General features: G+C 35.9%; 1 protein-coding gene across 2 annotated transcripts; it reads left to right on the forward strand.

Moving 5' to 3' along the window:
• Positions 1-1,683: 1,683 nt before the first annotated feature.
• LOC109078395 lies at positions 1,684-13,107 on the forward strand. 2 transcript variants are annotated; one of them, XM_042728691.1, is made up of 7 exons: positions 1,684-2,592; positions 6,934-7,030; positions 7,731-7,793; positions 8,852-9,045; positions 9,134-10,043; positions 11,295-11,437; positions 11,763-12,072. In XM_042728691.1, exons 1-6 carry the CDS (start codon positions 2,524-2,526, stop codon positions 11,420-11,422), a joined length of 1,461 nt encoding a protein of 486 aa, XP_042584625.1. In that variant the 5' UTR covers positions 1,684-2,523; the 3' UTR covers positions 11,423-11,437; positions 11,763-12,072. The 2 variants fall into 2 exon arrangements, with proteins under 2 accessions (XP_042584625.1, XP_042584617.1); XM_042728683.1 differs by lacking the exon at positions 11,763-12,072 and adding an exon at positions 12,342-13,107 and having other exon boundaries at positions 1,685-2,592.
• The last annotated feature ends 239 nt before the right edge of the window (positions 13,108-13,346 follow it).

Genomic DNA, 13,346 nt, shown 5'->3' on the forward strand with positions numbered 1-13,346 from the left:
CCTTCACAATTAATCCAGAACGCGGCAGCAAGATTAATTTTTAATGAGCCGAAAAGAATACACGTCACACCTCTATTTATCAATTTGCACTGGCTACCAATAGCTGCTCGCATAAAATTCAAGGCATTGATGTTTGCATACAAAACCACCACTGGCTCTGCATCCCTTTACCTAAATTCATTACTTCAGCCTTATGTGCCCCTCTAGAAGCTTGCGTTCTGCAAGTGAACATCGCTTGATTGTGCCATCCCAAAGAAGTACAAAGTCACTTCTACGGACTTTTAAATTAAATGTTCCCTCCTGGTGGAATGACCTGCCCAACTCAATCCGAGCAGCTGAGTCCTTAGCCATCTTTAAGAATCGGCTTAAAACACATCTCTTCCATCTTTATTTGACCCTCTAACTTTTTCACTCACTATTCTAATTCTATTTAAAAAAATAAAAAAAAAAAAAAAAAAAAAAAAAAAAAAATTAACTACATTTCTAATCTTTTTGTATTCTATCTATTTTATTTTCATTTATTATACAATTATAAAAAAACGACCTCTAACACCAGCTTGCTCTATTCTTTTTCTATTCTATCTGTTTTCTTTTTATTTATTATATTATTTAAAAGCCCTTGCTACATATACTGTGTTAAGCTAACTGAGACTTGTTATAGCACTTATATATCATTGCTCTTTTGTTGTTTTTGATTGCTTCCATTGTCCTCATTTGTAAGTCGCTTTGGATAAAAGCGTCTGCTAAATGACTAAATTTATTACTTTGTACAGTGTAAGACAAACTGTATATATATATATATATATATATATATATATATATATAATATGTATATATGTATATGTATATGTATATATATATATGTATATGTATATGTATATATATATATATGTATATGTATATATGTATATGTATATATATGTATATATGTATATATATATATGTGTATATATATATATATATGTATATGTATATATAGTATATATTATATATATATATATGTGTGTGTGTGTGTGTGTGTGTGTGTGTGTGTGTGTATGTATATATAAATATGACTCCAGTCCATCAGTTAACATCTTATAATGCAATGCTCAATTTCCAAATCTGTTCTCATAAAGAAACAAATTTATCTACAGTACATCATTAATATTTTCATTTTGGGGTGAAAGCTTATTCTGAAATGCAAGAAGTAATTGCCATTGATGACAACAAGGCAGTGCATGTTTAATACATTGTAAATATGCACATGAGATTTGTGAGCTAGGTTTTTGGAGGATAACAAATAAAAGTTAGACCTGCTGTATGCTTTCACATTTGGAATATAGTGCATATTGAATAGCTGAATGCTTTTTTGTAGCTCCAGGAAATAGCAGCATGAACATTTTAAAATAAATATCCATTTGTGTTCAACATTAGACAGAAAGCCTAAAGAACAACATGATGGTGAGTAACTGATAATATATTGGATTGTACATTCTATTTTCAGTGTTATTAATTGAAAACACCATAATGTTCTATTTGTTCCAATGCATATGTATGAGGTTTCTACCATTAAAATGAGTTGTAGGCATCCACACTGCAGCAACATGACTTCAGCACCTCCTCACCCTCTCTTTCTCTTTCTCAGTGAGTTCAGCCCTGCCTTTAAGGGGAGGGTAAGATAAGAGTCCACATACAGACCCCTGAAAACCTCCTCAGAGCCACAGTCCCATAATCAACACAGCACAGACTGCTCGCGCGGGGCCGTGCACGCGCTGCACATTGATAAGAAAACTGCAAGAACAAGAGTTAGATTTAGGCTAATCTACATTAATGTCGCTTTTGTTACAGACAATGAGAAGAAGGGACCCTCGCGTAGCCTACTACACATGGACCATCTGAAATTGGAAAGGCTTTTTAATATATAACAGTTTTTATGCTTTATCAACGGTGATGTGGAGTTAATAAGTGAGGAGTTTATACCAAAACAAAAGGACCGCACGCGCATTACTTTACTTTTTAAAAATAACTCTTTAAAATGTTGTATTATTTTTTTTTATAGGCCTATATAAAGTCCTGTTTGACTTTTAAGACATTTTATGTAATCTGAATTACTTTTTTTAATTATTTGCCATGCCTGAACAGGTATTTTAGATTACCGTTCTCTCAGACAGACTAATAATAAGAGACGTCTTTATTGGTCTGAACCATAAATGAATGATTAAATAAGCGCCACTGAGGAATCCAGGATTTTGGTGCTTCGCATGGGAACAAACCTCTTCGCTTTAATCCGCAAACTGCCTTTCAAAGGACTTCAAATGGGCCACTTGCTCCTCAGAAGAGAGACTCATTCTGCCGTGGAGGGCAATCTGAATGTTTGCGCACTGCGAGGAATGTCGAGCCTGCAGAGCCGCTGAGGGACTCAAACTGCTGCTTAATTAACCCGATATTTGCTCGCGACTCGGAGCCCAGTGCGGAGCGTCTGGTGCGCGTCTCTCTAAATGCGCGCTGTCCCGTGGAGCCCCGCAGCGGCACGGCAGCAAGATGAGATCGCGGATCCCGCTTCTTCTCGCGGTACTTGCGGCGGCGTGTCTGCGGTTTGGCAATGCGGAGGTAAGAGCGATTTATGAATCTCAACTTTCTGTCCTGGAGAGTTAATTGGTTCCTGTTGCATTCTTACAGGCTTATTATTTTTTCATTAAGAATTGATTGAATTATCATTGCTTTATAGAGTGAATAATATCAACAATATAATTAATCGGTTATTTATTTATTCTCAAAATTTTTGTTTTTCCCAAAATTTTCCTCCATAAATAAGTTGATTCCTCATTTGTCAAGCCACAAAAGGACAAAAGCATGCAAAAGAGGTCAATACTCATGCAGTATATTCTTCTGAAGCCATATGATAGATTTGTTTAGAAACAAGCCAAAATCCTATTTTGTCTAAAGTCTAAAGTCTATTTTTTCCCCCATGAAAATCATCCCCTCTTCTGTAGCTCTTAAATCACATTTTCAAATGTTACCTTTTTGAACGGGCAAGTCACGTTTTAGCACATGCCAGAATCTATGACAAATTGCATAAATGGTATTAAGCTTGGCAACGTTTGCTTTCATGCTTTAAACTGAATGTTAAAAATCTTAATTTTCAATCTTTATTTCACATATTCTAACTGTTTTGGCATTGACCAATGGGAATAGACGTTATCATTGACGACAAACTTGACTTGACGTGTCACAGATTTATTTTAAATCTGAACAAAAAGGCAAGTGAGATTCATTCAGAGCTTTTTCAAAAGTTAATATTTTTAGCAAATAACTTATTTCAATCTGAATGTCTTCAGAATACTTTTATGAAGATTTTTGTAGCCTGACAGATGTATGGAAAAGAACTGCATTAACATTCTATAAAACATTTCCTTTTGTGTTCCATGGAAGAAACAACAGGTTTGGAATGGCACTTTTGAGTATATAGGGCTATGCATGTGTATTTGTGTACAGGATGGATTTTTCTTCCCAGTGCTTCAAGGTTCTTTGAATATTGTTAATGCCACATTAATTTGTGCTGTAATCTTGGAGTGTAACCTTTTGCATCCCCCAACATCATAAATCACCCATGGGGAATCATATGAAGGGTGATTCTTTTAAATGAGTAAGTTAAATAATGCCTAAAGGCTCCAGGAACTGATTGGTGCACTAGGATTGTTCAAACATTTAGCACACGAGATCTGCAGGTTCTAATGTTTTTGCCCTTCCTTTGACCACCATAGTTGTGTTGCATGAGGCACCTAATCAAAATATGACATTTCTGTGACCCCCCATCCCCCTAAAACTTAGAAGTCATAGAGGGGGACATATCATAAGAGATTTAATGGGTATAGTTAAATGAAAACATGACATTTCTAAAACATGCGGGATGTGTTTAAATTGTAATGTTTAAAAGCTAATTCTTGTTCGAAGGGAAATGCAAGATAAAAACTAATTTAAAAGCTGTGATTATGAGCCCTCTCAGCTTTAAGGTGTACTTTTTGGAAGTTCCTCATGTAAGAACATACTTTTTCATCTGTTTATGATGTGTGATTTGGATGGGAAAATCCTGCTTTAGGAGAAAAATAGGCAAGACAGACATATTCACTTGATTATATGTTTTTATTTACGGATAAAAATGAAAAACATACAATCATGCAATATTGTTTCTTGCAGCTACGCGAACTGATGATTGTGCATATTTGCATATGTTAGTAGATGATATGGGCATGTGTGTGTGTGAGAGAGCATTGTCAGCAGATGTGTAATTATGTATCATTACTCCCCAACATGGGCTGTGCATTCCACCACTCCTCCACAATCCCAGAATGCTCTGGGCCTGTCCTTCACTCTGATGATATTAGGAGCAGGGTTCAGGGGTTGTGTGGGTCAGCACTGGTGATGAACTGAGGCACACACCACCCTCCCCATGGTTTGTTTGGATGAGGCAACCTGCAAGTGTCAGTATAGCTTAATTTGCACATTTTTGTGATATTTTGATTTTTGCATATATATTTATTTTATTTAAAAAATATGATATATTTTTATTATTTTTATATAATATATATAATCTAATTTATTTAAAAAAAAAATTTAATCTTTTTGCATTCTTTTAGTTAAATTGTTAACTTGGAATTTCAGTTTCAGACAAATTCAGTCTCTATTATCTCAGATGTTTCTCACAGCCAGCAATCAGAATGAATAGCCAGAATCAGAAATTTGTTTTCAAAATGAAAAACAAATTTTCTACTTAAATGTTTATCACTTTTTTCTCTTGAGTCAAGGACCCTTTGATCTTATATGCTTTTCCTTTCTAAAGAGATATCAATACTGTTTCAGCCTGTGCTTAGATTTGCTAAATCACCAAACTAAAGTCTGCAAACCAAAATCAGAAATCGATGAATCTCCATTAAATCTCCTGAGAAACAGCAACTCCTTAGCAATACAAATGCCCTTCTATTCTATTCTATTCTATTCTATTCTATTCTATTCTATTCTATTCTATTCTATCTGTGAGGTCTTTGTGTGTGCCATTTGTATGTGTTTTGTTTTGTTTTTTGTATAAGTGTGATGCTATATATTTACATTGGGTAGCCATGAAACAATTTAGTGTGTGTGTGTGTGTGTGTGTGTGTGTGTGTGTGTGTGTGTGTGTGTGTGTGTGTGTGTGATATATTATAAATGTTTATGAATCATATACACTAGAGTGTGTTAGTGTGTATGTCCAAGCATACACTACCATTTAAACGTTTGAGAACAAATGAATCAAAATCCACAGTAAAGACTTTTACATGATTACAAAAGTTTTGTTTCAAACGAATGCTGAGCAATATTTTTTTTTTTATTAAGAAAAAAACTGAAATATTGAGCAGTTTTTAATATTAATAATAATCGTAAGGAATGTTTCTTGAGCAGCGAATCAGCAAATTAGAATGATTTGATTAGATGATGAAAATCCAGCTTTGTCATCACAGGAGAAAAGTTCATTTTAAAATATATTCAAATAGAAAACAACTATATCGAATTGTAACTATATTTCATAATATTACTGTTGTGTCTTTATTTTTGATCAAATAAATGCAGCTTTGTTAAGCATAGGCTCTTCTTTGAAAAACATTATACAAAATCTTACTTACATTTTATGTTTTCATTCTATCCATCTGTGCTGTGATAATTTCAGTATCAAAAAATCCCCATGACAACATTTAATCAATGTTCAAACAGCGTTTATCTGCATATGAACACATCCTGGTGCACTATAGACCTGAATTGAAACCTTGCTGTGGTATTGGCAGTTCTTCCATGCATGCACAACCGGATGAGAGAGCGTTTAAGAATGTGATGGAGAAATTAAAAATGGAAAACTGATGATTCACAAGATTTATGCATTTGGACAAAACAAGACCAGTGTGCTTCTCAAAGCTCCCAAGAGTTTAAGATACACCAATGATTCCCCATGAATTATTTCTGTTCGATTATATGTGCATACCGCAAGAGGTGTGGCAAATTTAGGATGTTTCTTTACTTTTGGCACGCTTGAATTCCTGCATTTGTTCGGCTCATGCAAAACCGCCTGAATCACCAGCCAGAAATGTGACTGATTTCCCTTATCACGCCGATTACTGAAGTACTCCATCCTTCCGGCAGCCTCCCTCCCTCATCCATCTCTCTCTTTCTTCTCCTCAAACTCACCTTTTCTCCATCTCTCCATCCCCCACGTCCTCTCTGCCCTCTTTCCTGTGTCCTGCATAAATGCTGCCAGATGAGACGGAGGAGACGAGGGTCAGTGGCCCCTGTCTGGACATGCTGTATGAACAGAGCTATTGTGTCCCCAAGACCTGCATTAACACCCTGAGACAAACCAGCATCCATAGTGCTCTGTCTCACTGTCACACACTCGAACACACAACAACACATACACATTATTTTATTTATGTGCTCTTTGGAATTTTTGATTCTAATTGGTCATTCAGAATTCTGAGCTCAAATGTTGTGTTAAACTGTACAACTGACCGTTATTTAACTTATTATATATATATATATATATATATATATATATATATATATATATATATATATATATATATATATATATATATATATATATATATAATATTTCAAAATAGTAATATTTTGAAATATTATTGCAATTTAAAATAGCTGTTTTCTTTTTGAAAATAATCTAACATGTAATTTATTCCTGTGATGCAAAACTGAATTTTCAGCATCATTACTCCAGTCTTCAGTGTCACATGATCCTTCAGAAATCATTCTAATATGCTGAATTTCTACTCAAGAAACATTTCTTATTATTAACAATTTTGTAAACAGATGTGCTGCTTCATACATTTGTAAAAACCATGATACAGTTTTTCTTTCAGGATTCTATGTTGAATAGAACATGAATTTCATTGTGTTTGCTCTCTCTAGGCTGATCCTCTTCCGGCCGCTGTGGTTGAGTTGGTGAAGGGTGGATCTGTGTCTTCTATTCAGGACTTGCAGTTTTTGCTGTTCTCTGAATCTATAGGTAAATAAGCTTTCTTTACATTAATAATATAGACACTGTAGTGACCTGTAGCTATCAAATAAATATGTTTGGTGTTTTATAGGTGTGTCACTAATATGAAGGGGTTTTTTTTTTTGGATAAAGGTTTAAAATGCCTCTGACATTCCTGGAGGCAAATATTACTCTTTAATAAATATGTTAATTATGACTCTGGGCTACAGCACCCCAGTACGTAATATAGATTGGCTCTTTAATACTTTTTTACGAAACAACTTTTTGACCTTGATCTACAGTAAGTAAGCCAGGGATGGGTAACTTTGTTCCTATAGGGCCACTGTCCTGCAGAATTTAGCTCCAACTCTTATCAAACACACCTTAACAAGCTCACCGATGTCATCAGGATCAAGAGAAAGCTACAGGCAGGTGAGTTTGATTAGGCTTAGAGCTAAACTTTGCAGGACAGTGGCCCTCCAGGTCCTCCTACCCATCCCTGATGTAAGCTGTCCTCATTTATATTAAAAGCATGTACAGAAGCAGAAACTCTTATCTGCATTAACTAAGTAAAAAAGCCTTTGAAAATGCCCGTCCTCTTCTAGTGTTACATTTTTATTCCTGGGAAACAAAAACAAGTTGCCATTTCCTACAAGGGTCTGCATTTCATTCATTTCCATCACTATTTCATTACCTGATGGTTCAATGTCACTGTCATTTTCTTCTCCAGAGGTTGAGCCAGACAGTCACCATGACAACGACACCAGCAACCGTCTGCCACGCAGTCTTCTGGGTTAGTCCAACTTACTTTGTTCATATTCTCTTTTCTTGCTTGTTGCTATATTGTTTTATTCTCTTTACGTCACCATTATTTGTTAACTATGTATTTAACAAATACCTTTCCATGCTTTATACAACATTAGGTAGGATCATTCCCTGCAAAAGTGTAAATACTGTCTCTCCATGGGTTTTTCAAAAGGAGTTACTTAAAAATTTAACACATTTTCTGATATATTTTAAAACATTCTTTATTTTAATTTAAGTACTTAGTTCTTTTGAACAATTATATTGATTTATTGCGTGTATGACTGCAGCTTTCAAATAAGGCTCATAACAATAACCATCCAAAGTCAGCAAATCTGTCTATCTGTCCCCTTGAGCTGAGGTCAGATCATCATTATTCCCAGATGCGATGATCATCGAGGAAAAGAGTATCTGAAGAACTCAAACAAGCACAGTTCATTATTGTTCATGCATGCTGAACAAGCACTTTCTGGAATAAGACTTTTTCAGTATATCTGTTCTGAAAGACTGAGAGAGAAAGATGGAGAGAGACAGGGAGGAATAAACTAAGAAAGAGAAAAGGATGGATGTTATTCAGAAAACAAACAAATAAAAACATTAAACTGAATTAATAGACATTTCAAAAAGTATATTTGGTGGCATTTATTGTAATTATTGACATTTTATATCATTTTAACACCTTAATAAAAACATTCAGTAGTGTAGTAATTATAAATTTAAAAATAAAATAAAAGGAAAACAATATATTTGTGTCTGTTTGTTTATTTATTTCAAAATATTTATATTTATTTAATTTTTCACTGTTGTGTTTTGTTTTAGAAAAATCAGTACCACATTATTACAATACCCCTAGTTATTATCATGCAGCCAGTTTAGTTTAGTTATGCGCTGTATGGGAAGTCAAATGATTAGCTACACAACACCTTGAAATAATGGGGAAGCATTTTGCATGAGCAAGCACCTGTACAAATCAAGTTAGTCTAATTGCTATATGTTTTGCATTTAGTTCATGTGCCTCTGTGTGTATGTCTCCATCTTCGTCTGCAGACGCTCAGCCTGCTCAGCAAGCCATCTGTAAGGTTAGGACAGAGGTCATCGAGGTCACACGCTCCATGTTGGACCGTAGCAATGCAAATTTCCTGTTGTGGCCTCCGTGTGTGGAGGTACAGAGGTGCTCGGGCTGCTGTAACACCAAGACCCTGCAGTGTGTGCCTATACTTACACACACACGATACCTACAGGTACACACACACTCTCTCTCTTTTCAAGTGTGTACTTACAGTATCTTCAAACAAGCCATTTTTACTTTGCTCTCCTCTTCATCCTCAGGTGATGAAGATACAGTACGTGAACAAGCGGCCGCTCTATGATAAGGCTGTCGTCTCCGTTCTCGACCACGTAGAGTGCCGCTGTCAGCCGGCTCCTCGGCCCCCTCAGCGCTGGAAGTCATCCGGCCAAAGACAAGAAGGACGGGAACGCTCTGGGAAACCACGATCCAAAGAAGAGCTCCATCGCAGGGATGAACTCAAACACAACCAGAGGATAAGCCTGGAGGACCTGCTCAGCCACAGCTGGCTGCCCAAAGAGAGGTTCTCTGAATCAGGATTCGGCCGGGACGGCTGGGTTCTGAACGAGACGCAGTATGGAGGGGGCAAAGGTCATAACCGTCACCCTGGGGATGGAAGGAGACACGGCAAAATGAATGACACTGCAACACAGGGAACGACGGCTCCTCTGCCAAATCATACCGAGCAGGAAGAAACTGTTTTATCATTGCACAATGTTACACAATTCGAATTGCAGAGTAATGCTAACCAAAGTATAACAAATCAGACATCAGATTATAACATGAGTATATTGGAATTGACCAATTATACTTTTATGCACCAATCAAATCTAACGCAAGAAAACGAACAATTGAAAACAACAAATCAGACAGACCAAGACACCTCTAAGGCCACAGGAGCAGCCAATCAGAATCGAGGAGATGTGTTTCTGCCTGTAAAAGAGAATGGTCAGAATGTGAAAGGTGAGACTACGAACGTAGAGGTGAAGAAGGAAGAGCTAGAGCAGAGACAAATGGGCAAAAAAGACAAGGAAGAGAAAATGGAAGAGCTGCTGCAAGTGCACAAAATCCTAGATGAAGAAAAACACAAACATCACCTCAAAGTACAACAGAAGAATATACAGCAGCTCCATCACAAACAACAACACACTTATACAACCACACAACGCACAGGTAAAATAACAAAACACTCCAACTGATAATATGAGGTTTTTATTTTCAATCGCTTATCATCAGTGTCTGGAAGAAATTATTAATAGTCAGCTGGACAGAATACAGTGTTGTTAAAGTAATAAGTCAACTTATGCTTTTGAGTAAAAGACAACAAAAATATGTAAGGTAAGTTTGATTGGCTGTTCATTACGATCTCTATGATCTTCAGAGCAGAATTTTGACATGTCAACAGCCTTCTAAATGAACATCTCAGCTCTGTGCCACTGTAACCTTTGCTTAAAACTTGCATTAAAGACACAGTTCACACAAAAATGAAAATTCTGTCATTTACTCACCTTCAAGTTGTTCCAAAGTAGAAGGTATTTTGAGGAATGTTGGTAACCAAACAGTTGGCATAGCCACTGACTTCCATAGAATGGAAAAAAAATATATATACATGTTAGTCAAAATTATCTTCTTTTGTGCTCAACATAAGAAAGAAACTGATACAAACTTTAGGGTGAGCAAATGATGACAGAAATTTTGTTTTTAGGTGAACAATCCCTTTAAGAAAGTAAAAGCACCCCAAGTTTACTTTACATTGTCATTTACATAACTCCAAATATTTTTAGCAGTTTTTTTCAAATTGATATACAAACTCAAATCAAGAAACAAAAAGATCTAACTTGGAAAGAATAGTCTTAACCGAAACAATTTCCTGGACTGTGGTTTGTATGTGAGATGCAAATTAGATAACAAATATTCTTCAAGACAAACCTTAGGCAAAACTTTAGGGTTTTGCACTTCAGTATTCTGGGTGTTACTGTGCATTTGCTAGGGTGTTCTGGGTGGGTGTTAGAATGCATTACAGACACATACATACAGATAGATGGATGGAAGATAGATAGATAAAAAAAATACTCTCTTCCACTATGAACAGGTCAGAGGGAAATTCTTCTCATTCTTTGCTGTGCTTTTGTCTGACATATTTACCCACTTGATGTAAGTGGTGGCACTGTTTGATTCTGTGAACCAATGTCTATGAATATCTCAGCTGACTTTGAATAAATACTAACAGACACGCCAGGAAGAGGAAGTAACACTTGCATACGCCTGCATAAACTTGTGCAGTGCAGTGTTGACAGCATTATATCAAAATGCATTACTTATTATTGTGCTAATGTGATTGGATTTAACATAGCACAACAATACTGCACAACACTGCAAGATTAGAATAGCTTGATTAAAAGTTGATTTTGTTGTTGCAAACAGGTACTACATCTCCTGTGCAACAGCTCCCTCCACACAAACCCCCCAGATCAGCTCCTCAACCCCCGAAAAGGAGGAGAAAACAGCGCAATCGCATCAGCAAGTCTGCCATGAGAGCCCTGCTCATGTAATACAAACATACACAGGTATAAGCTGCTCATATATTAACAGGAATAGTTCAGCCAAAAATGTAAATTTGCTGAAAATGTACTCACCCTCTGGCTATCCAAGATGTAGATTTTTAGTTTATTTCTTAATGGGAAACAATTTTTGGATTTCGAGTAATTTACATCACTTGCTCACCAATAAATCCTATGCATAGAATGGGTGCCGTCAGAATGATAGAATGATCCACAAGTAGTCCACACAACTCTAGTCCATCAATTAATGTCTTGTGAATCGAAAAGCTGTGTGTTTGAAATAAACAAACTGATCATTAAGACGTTTTTAACTTTAAACCATTGCTTTCAGCTAAAATACAAGTCCTTGATCCGTAATATGTGAGAAGTCATCTTGACTGAATCAAGAGAGAAATATGCAGAGATCAAGCACCGCTGATCGATGGATTTCGATGTGAGAAGACAACAGGGGATGGACTTTTTCACTGGAGGAAGCATTAGTATGGATAATAGACTGGTATTTTGGCCAGAAATGACAGTTTAATGTTGAAGTGTATTAATAATGAATTTGTTTCTTTCAAACACTTTCAAACTATTTGTTTATTATTAGGTTTCGCTTCACAAAATATTAATTGATGGACTGGAGTGGTGTGGATTAGTTGTGGATTGTTGTGATGTTTTTATCAGCTATTTAGACTCTCATTCTGACGGCACCCATTCACTGCAGAGCAAGTGACGTAATGTTCTTTCTCCAAATCTGCTCTTATGAAGAAACCAACTCATCTACATCTTGGACGGCCTGAGCGTGAGTAGATTTTAAGAAAACTTTCATTTTGGGTACATTATACCTTTAATATACTGTAAAACTAATTATGGTAACAATATTACATGGAATGTGTTGACTATGTCTCTTTCTATCATTCTCTCACAGATAATCAGATGAATGCAATCTCTCCCATATGAGTTCTTATTTATGTAGCAGTGTGTCCAGGGACATTAAGAGATATGGCACTAATCACTTTTCAAAAAACACTTCTAATCTCGGTCTCTGCTCAAAGTCATGAGGAAAAAGACAATTCTGACACAGAAGATGTTTGCATGGAGGATTGTTTGAGATTGTTTGAGTCTGTCTTCTAGGTTCATGTGTGGGACTTGGGAATCATGTAAATCTGGAAGTTCAGAACATCAGAAGCATGAAACACCATTTATAGCATGGACAGAAGAAGCGAGTAAGAGCACAGAACTAGCAAAACATGGAAAAGAATGGCTCGAAAAGATTTCCTATGATCACTCACCTTAAGAGACAAACTGGTAGTTGCTCCTGTGAAGAATCTCACCTATTATTCTGAATCACCCAAAAAGCGGTTGCCTTTTGTTGTGAAATTGAGGCTTGAATTTTGTGAACCAATGAACCAATTTATAAATGAATCTTTTCCCCCTGATCCAGGATTATGAAAAAGAAATCTTTTGAAAAGCACACTATCTCCAGGGATGCGATCAAAACATGTTATTTTATGTCATATTTCAAACTATATGTTTTACAAACACAGAGAACGCTTGAACAACTTTGTATTTTAATATATTTACCAGTCAAAAACACAAAGTACCTTTGCTATAAGTTGTTTTCTGTATCATTTGTTATTATTTAAGTGATTCTTAACACTGGAAATTCACACAGGATAAAGCAAGGGAATGCATTTCTGTCTCAATTAATTTCTCTTATACCTCTAAAAGTGTAAAGGTGCTACATTATAACACAAAGAAGTAAGTTTATTCATTAATATTATTTATTCTTTTGTAAATCTGTTCTGTTCACAGCAGGGCCGGTGTTTCATCATAGTCTTACAAAACATTTACCAGAAGACCAAAATGTGGATTATTTTTAGTATGTTCATGTAGAGATGGTCTGTTTTGGATCTTTACTAAACGTTGCAGA

The sequence above is a fragment of the Cyprinus carpio genome, chromosome A3 (assembly GCF_018340385.1).
Source record: "Cyprinus carpio isolate SPL01 chromosome A3, ASM1834038v1, whole genome shotgun sequence".
Classification (NCBI taxonomy): Eukaryota; Metazoa; Chordata; class Actinopteri; order Cypriniformes; family Cyprinidae; genus Cyprinus; species Cyprinus carpio.